Source organism: Brassica oleracea, chromosome C1, assembly GCF_000695525.1.
Source record: "Brassica oleracea var. oleracea cultivar TO1000 chromosome C1, BOL, whole genome shotgun sequence".
NCBI classification, from domain to species: domain Eukaryota; kingdom Viridiplantae; phylum Streptophyta; class Magnoliopsida; order Brassicales; family Brassicaceae; genus Brassica; species Brassica oleracea.
The window spans coordinates 22,144,459-22,152,416 of record NC_027748.1 but is presented as its reverse complement, the minus strand read 5'-3'; the positions used below and the strand labels follow the sequence as shown (position 1 = coordinate 22,152,416).

Genomic DNA, 7,958 nt, shown 5'->3' with positions numbered 1-7,958 from the left:
GTATTGTACATTCATTGGATGGAACTTGGTAACTTGGAAGAGTAAGAAGCAGAAGATTATCTCATGTTCAAGTGCTGAAGCTGAGTATAGAGCCATGTTGAAGCTGACAAACGAGTTGGTGTGGATCAAGGGGATCTTGAAGCATCTAGAGATTGAGCAGAGTACTCCTATGACTATGCATTGTGACAATCAAGCAGCTATCCACATCGCCTCTAACTCAGTGTTTCATGAGAGAACAAAGCACATAGAGGTGGATTGTCATAAGGTGAGGCAGATGATAATCTTAGGAGTGATTCTGCCATGTTATACAAGAAGTGAAGATCAGCTTGCAGATGTGTTTACTAAGGCAGCGAGATTGAAGACAATGGAGTCCATACTATCAAGGCTTGGACTCATTGATCTTACTCCCAGGAGCTGAGCCCCTTAACCATGGAGTCTCCACTCTTTTTCCCTCATCAAAGTTTTATCCCAATGGGTTTTCTTTGGTGAGGTTTTTAATGAAGGAGGTCTTCATGGTTTCCAAGTTTGACTTGTTCCACATGGTCAAGCTTGAGGGGGAGTGTTGAGATGAGGTAATAAAGAGTGACTACATTGATAGAGAATGAGGATTGAGACAGACAGTAACTTTGGAGTCTGTATGGATAAGGGAGGAGCAGTCTGGATAAGGTTTAGGGCTGGATAAGGCTGGAGACAGGCTGTAAAGTAGACAGCATCTAGTAAAAGATGCCAAAGGGATCAAGCATGTGAAGACTCCCATTGGCTGCTTTTGGATGGCTCTCTTTGACTACACATGCCCTGAACCTCTACCTTATCTGATTGATTTCGAAATTGATTGTCTCTCTCATATAAGTATGTTGTAAACCTCATCTTTAATAATTAATGGAGTTTTGAGTCTCTCTCTTGATTCTCTCCCTAAAATCTCTTAATCTCTTTAATCTTTGAATCTAAGTATCTCTGGTTGTTTGAATCATTCTCTAAAACACAAAAGTGTTTAGTAATCTAAAATTTTCGCTAGATCATGTTATATGAGTCGGAAGACTCAAAAGAATTTTATTGTGGAGCTTATTTTTCTTGGACAAGTAAGTGTTTTGCTCGGAATAAATTTCGATACAAAAGGACGTTGTGACAGTAAAGGGTCAATATGATTATGATCGCAAGTTTGGAAATAAGGCATTGTGATAATCGGATGATGATCGTCTACAAAAGTCTTGATATTAAGAAGCTGTGATCACAAGATGTTGGTATGAGGCAAGGGTCCTGATCATACCATCTTTTAAGAGAATGCTAAAGCAGAGTTCGGAATTGTGTCTCACGTGTTCTTGTCAAGCTTAGAGAGAAACCGGGAATATCTCTGATGATGTAATAGTATGGTAGGTTGATATTTGACAGCGGCTATAAGACGCTGGAATAATAAATATCACTAGGCATTATGGTTTGTATAAGAGTGTGACCATTTAAGCAGGGAGAGAATGAAATGCGATGACATAGGGGTGTGTTAAAGTTGATCTGATGTGAAGCTGCTGTATGTGATTTGGTTGTTTGATCTGTTAATGGGTTTGAAGTGTCGCACTTAAATAAAAATGGGGAGAATGAAAGAACATGTGTTACTTAGGTGTAAGACAGAAAATTATTGTGTTGATAAAAAAAAAAGACAGAAATTATTGTTGTTACAATGAACCGAATGTTTATTTCAACACAGATGAAGTTGACATGTTATTGACACATACACAAAGTGTGATGAGAGAATAAAAGATGTTTTCAAAAAGCTTCTTCGTATGTTGCTTACGACTGGTGTAGCTTAGAGAAGAAGCAATTTACATCATATTAAAGAGTGTGATGGATAATATGAGAAAAGGAAAGATAGAAATGTTTAAGAGCATACAACATCGATCAAACATATATATAGTGTGTGAAATCTGAACTTTCATCGTTCTCGTAGCTACAAAACTGAAAATATGAGGTATGAACACCGTGAAACTGGCATCTTTGTAATTAAAGTCCTAATCTAAATCCGAATCATTGAACATGACAATCACACCCAACGTAAAGTGCCATTTCCTAGCAAGATTAGTAGATAATCGCAGTCTAGTAGCATTCCTTGCATTGAGTCCCAAACATATGAAAAAAAAACCCAAGCAGTTTATTTATATATAAAAGAAAAAGGAAACAAAACAACAACAGCGAGTAAGTCTGGGAACAACCAAAAGTAGTACAACTGACAAACCCAAATTACCACACAAAAGAAACTGGAAACTGAAACTAAGTCTTTTACCATATGATCGATCACCAGCTTCATCTCTCAGTACTTAGTGCGACCATCCCCTTCTGTTATTACATCTTTGAAAGTGCCACCACTTGGGATCATCGGTAACACATGTTCTTGGTGCGGACAGATCACATCCAACAGGTATGGTCCTGGTGTATCCAGCATTGTCTGAATAGCTTCTCGGAGTTCTTCTTTCTTCGTCACTCTCGCAGCTGGAATCCCGCAAGCTCCTGCAAACTGCAGCATGTTAGGGAAGATCTCGTTCTCCCTTGCCGGGTCCCCGAGATAAGTGTGAGCTCTGTTAGCTTTGTAGAACCGATCTTCCCATTGCATGACCATCCCAAGATGCTGGTTGTTTAACAAGAGTATCTTCACAGGAAGATTCTCTACACGGATTGTGGCCAGCTCTTGAACGTTCATTATGAAGCTTCCATCACCGTCAATATCCACAACAATCGCATCAGGGTTCGCCACAGACGCTCCAATCGCAGCAGGAAGTCCAAAACCCATAGCTCCGAGGCCTGATGACGACAGCCACTGTCTCGGCTTCCTGTACTTGTAAAACTGCGCCGCCCACATCTGATGCTGTCCAACACCAGTACTGATAATTGCCTTCCCTTCGGTTAGCTCGTCGAGGATCTGAATCGCGTACTGCGGAGGAATGGCTTCTCCAAACGTTTTGAAGCTCAAAGGGAACTTCTGTTTCTGCTCGCTCAACTCACTCCTCCAAACACCGAAATCAAGCTTGAGCTCCTCCGCTCGGTTCTCAAGAACCTTGTTCATCCCTTGCAAAGCCAGCTTTACATCACCACACACAGACACGTGAGGTGTCTTATTCTTCCCAATCTCAGCAGAATCAATGTCTATGTGCACAATTTTAGCCCTGCTAGCGAAAGCCTCGAGCTTTCCCGTGACACGGTCATCAAACCTAACACCAAACGCCAGCAACAAATCACTATGCTCCACAGCGTAGTTAGCATACACAGTCCCGTGCATGCCAAGCATCTGCAGGGACAACTCATCGTTACAAGGATAAGAGCCAAGCCCCATCAAAGTACTCGCAACGGGGATCCCAGTAAGCTCGACAAATCTCCCCAGTTCTTCACTCGAGTTCAAGCTTCCACCACCAACGTACAAAACAGGCCTCTTAGACTCCGAGATCAACCTAACGATCTGACCTAACTGAGAAACTTCCGGAGGCTGAGGCAACCTAGACATGTAGCCAGGTAAGCGCATAGGTTGATCCCAGTTAGGAATCGCAAGCTGCTGCTGAATATCCTTAGGAACATCAACCAAAACCGGTCCGGGTCTACCGGAAGTAGCTAGAAAGAAAGCTTCTTGAACGATCCTAGGTATGTCATCAACATCCATCACCAAATAGTTATGTTTCGTAATAGACCTCGTTACCTCAACGATTGGTGTCTCTTGGAAGGCGTCAGTACCGATCATCCGGCGAGGGACCTGTCCTGTAATGGCGACAAGAGGAACACTGTCAAGCATCGCGTCTGCTAACCCGCTGACGAGGTTGGTAGCTCCGGGACCCGAAGTGGCTATGCAGATTCCCGGTTTGCCGGAGGAACGAGCGTAACCCTCGGCGGCGAAGACTCCTCCTTGTTCGTGACGGGGAAGGACGTTACGGATGGTGGAGGAGCGAGTCAAGGCTTGGTGGATCTCCATGGAAGCACCTCCGGGATAAGCAAAGACGGTTTCGACGCCTTGACGCTCGAGGGCTTCGACGAGGATATCAGCACCCTTGCGGGGCTCGTCGGGAGCGTAGCGGGAGACGAAAGTCTTGTTCTTGTCGATTTTTTCAGGGGAAGGAGGTGCGACATTGACGGGTGAGTTGAGAACGGCGGAGATGGCGAGAGGACGGTGGAGACGGGAGGAGTCTTTCTGTGGGGTTAAGGAGAAGGGAAGGGAGAATCTGGAAATGGGTAGAGGGGATTTGGAAGAAGGTTTAGCGGTTAAGGAGATCGGAGAAGACGATGTTGCCGCCGCCATGGTTAGAGGAGAGAGAGAGAGAGAGAGAGAGATGATGAATGAGTTTGTGAACGTGAATCGTTTTATAAAACGAGACTTGTGAGGGTTTTGTTTGTTTACGAAAATACCCTTGGAATATGATTTTTGTTTGTTTGGTCTTTTTTTTTTATTAATTATGGATGAATAGGAACGAATCTAATCTCGTTTTTGGTCACTTCACTTATTAAATAAAATGTAGAATTTGTGGATCTAACTGTTCTTGATTTCTTGATTGTGAGACCTGAATCTAAGCAACAAGTTGGGAAACTGCAGCAATAGAGTTATTTATATAAAACAATGAAGTAGTTTTATTTTACAGAAATTAGGACCAAATCCGTAATATATCTACATTTAAAAATGTGCACTAACAACGTTTAGGCTAAGATATCTATTATTATAAAGAAGCGTTTTCTTCACTCTTAGGCTATCTACCTCAGCTTCCATGTTACTAAGTCGTTCAACCTGAGCGTGAAACTTTATATAGATAAGGGATTTCCCACGTGCTGACACATGTCACTCAGGAACGAAACTCATCGTTTCATTAAACGCAAATGTTGATGGGCTTCCGTTGGTTATTACGTTGGGCTCTGAGTTTGGCCAGCAAGACCAAAGCACAAACTTTAGGGTTCCTGTTCTTCTTCCACACTGAATCGAAAAGGCTTCTCCTTCGATCTCTGTAACCAGCTATGGAACTTCGAGATTTTCAATTCACGTGATGATTTCCTTTGTAGATCATCAATCTTGACGTTTTGCCTTCTCTTCTATCAACGGAAACGGTTCCTTCTCTATCACTCGGAATGTGTATGAATACATCGCAGGTGATATGTCTTGGCAAATCAATTGGAGATTTCCTATTATTACTTTATGGTTTCTAACTTTTTTTACACTTTGATTTCTGATTAAGCGATTCCTTGAATCTTTTATTACTTTATTGTTTCCAGTTATTCAAATCCATGATTATTCTCTTTTGCTTCCCTTCTTTCCATTTTCTAAAAATCTCAGGAGATGGCGAAGAGGTTCGGTCGGTAAGATCAGCTCCACAGGGACCTTCACGACGCTCTCTGGAACCACCAAATGGCAGGTTTCATTCTTTATCTCCTTCTCTGCTCTCATACTGTCTTATTGTGTAACGTTTATTGATTGCTAGTATCGTTTCTCTGTAGTTAGATGAGTTCCAAAATGATGTTCAATCTAGCTACGACAATGGTTTGAAAGACAAAACTCGAGACATGCATCGTGAGTTTACTTTCGCTATGGAGACTCAGGTTGTGAAGATAGAGAAGTCTCACAAAGAAGCTAGCAAAGGAACTCCGAGACAGGTTCGTTTGGACGGAGATGATCAAGATGATCGTAATGAGCTTACCCTTTTCTTGGCTGGACCATCTGACTCTTAAAGGAAACATATTTGCACAAATGGTTTGAAAGTAAATCAGCTTCAAGAAGAACGGCGAGTGCTACTGATGATTTTGGTGCTTGGATTGCGCTTTCTGATGATGGGGTACTCCACAAAGCTTTGGCGAGCCATATGTCTGACCTCCAAGAAAAGTTCCCAGCTTCTCTGGTGTCTTGAACTATATGGAAAGCCTTAGATCGTCAAGGAGACTCTGATGCTGCATTGTTACTTATCCAAACTAACCAAGCAAGATCTTCCAACGTAAGAACATTACGCACGTTGACCATATCGGTTCAAAATACTTGCTTTGTGCTGGAATAGATAATTCACTCATTTTGTTTTCAACCATATATAATCGACCACTGGATATTCCATTTCAGTTAGAGGCTGGAAAAGAAGACTAGGAAGAGGTACAGCTTCTTCAGTGAGACCCCTTCGGTGAGCTTGCACGTTACCATGGAAACAAAGCATTTGGATCATGCTTGGTGCCACTGAAGTATTGTCTTATTTACATTAAGTTAAGGTAAAATCTTAAAACCTAAAAACCACTTTATAGGAAACTTGGTCGATTCTGATCATGACAGTTCTTGAAAGTTAATGAAGGAACAACTTAACACACTTACTGTATATATATGTTCGACTATGGCCCACGAACATTAGACTAGGAGTCTGACTTCTGTGAACTGTATTACGATATCTTGGGGAGAAATTTGTGTGGTGGATTCTCTAACAGCCAATGTTTGGTTAATATGTGGTTCAATGGATGATAGTGTGTAATATATTTGGTTGGGAAGGTGATATTCAAATCTTCTAACGTGCTGTTAACTAATTATTTTTCAGAAAATATGGGACCATAGGCTTACAAGAGAAGGATCTCAGGCGGACAATACTCACGTTACAACTGCAGTAAGCAATGTTAGTGAAGTCTATGTTACGAGGAAGCTTCATGCTTTAGTTTTGTAATAAGGTATAGGAAGATGAGTGATTGATTGTGTTATGTATGCTATTGCTTTGCTTATAGAGACAAAGAGGAGAAAGTGGCTTCAAGATAACCTAGAAACAAGAAGAAAAAGATAAGAGAATCTGAGAAAATGGGTCCGCATCTGGAAGGACCAAATATATTTCTCCTTATTCTGGGTTTGGTTCTGAACAGTTTATTGCTGTTCTGTCATGGTGGCAGAACAAGTAGTTATGTCAGGAGGTTAGAGGAAACAGTTGATATGCCGCTCGATAGTGATGTTTTTCGTGTTCCTCCTGGTTTCAATGCACCGCAACATGTACGTATACACCTTTTCTTTCTATAATCGACAACCTCTTCTGAGTTTTGTTCCCCAAAATAATTATAATGATTAAGTATTAATTTTTTTTTTGTTCTTTTTTGGTTATGTTGCTGGTACATCATTTTAATTTTTCGGTGGGTGTTAGATTTTCTCTTTTTAAGTTTAACATTAGAAGAGCCGGCCATCCTGAAATTTTAGATATTACAGTAATTTAACTCTTGAAACCTAGGGGTTCAAAATCTTATTTAACTATGCTAGAACCGGCTCTGAATATTAGGTGTGACGTGTTATCTTTTTAATATTTGTTTCTTTAGCTACTTGGGTTAATTGTGTCAGTAGTTTTAGTGGTATGTATTCAGTTAGGTTTGTTAAGGTGTACATATTTTAGATGATGAAACGTTCCAAAAAGAAAATGATGAATCGTTTAATATTTCTATTTCATATTTATCTATGTGCAACTATGCAGTTCCTAGATATGTGCAGACAGACCATCTTCTGTTAAAGAGGGATCTCTACGGTTTTGTTGTTGTGCTCAGCCAGATCATATCCGACGCCCGAACCAATGAGAGAAGCAAACCTCACACTGAACCTGACAATTGATGGCTCCACAATAACTACGCAGCTGCAAGAACATGGAGTTTGGGTAGACTTGCTGATCTTTGTTTAAAAAAAAAAACGATAACGATTGGCCCAAGTTGAAGATTGTAGCGAAAACTTGATGAAGATTATCGAAGAATCTGAGGAGGAGTTAGTGTTGGAGTACAATTTTTCGTTTTCAAGTTTTTTTTTTGTTCAAGTTTCATACTATACTGGATTTTGACCCACCCTTAAAAGGGCGGGTATATATATATTTTTTAAAATTTTTTTTTTTTTTTATATTTGTGTGTTTTTAGTTATATCTATGTTTTTCTTTGTATAATATTTTCTTAAATGATTAATAAGAGATTTTTATAAGAACAAAACTTAGGTTCACCCCATAGGGTGAACTTTTAAATTCACC

At 40.5% G+C, this 7,958-nt stretch overlaps 1 protein-coding gene and 1 pseudogene across 1 annotated transcript; one reads left to right on the top strand and one right to left on the bottom strand.

The window, feature by feature from the left end:
* Positions 1 to 2,119: 2,119 nt before the first annotated feature.
* Positions 2,120 to 4,306, bottom strand: LOC106310919 (acetolactate synthase 1, chloroplastic). The gene has a single exon (XM_013748148.1). The coding sequence runs from the start codon at positions 4,265 to 4,267 to the stop codon at positions 2,300 to 2,302; it is 1,968 nt and encodes a 655-aa protein (XP_013603602.1). The 5' UTR covers positions 4,268 to 4,306; the 3' UTR covers positions 2,120 to 2,299.
* A 776-nt stretch (positions 4,307 to 5,082) lies between these two features.
* Positions 5,083 to 5,893, top strand: LOC106335061 (annotated as a pseudogene).
* The last annotated feature ends 2,065 nt before the right edge of the window (positions 5,894 to 7,958 follow it).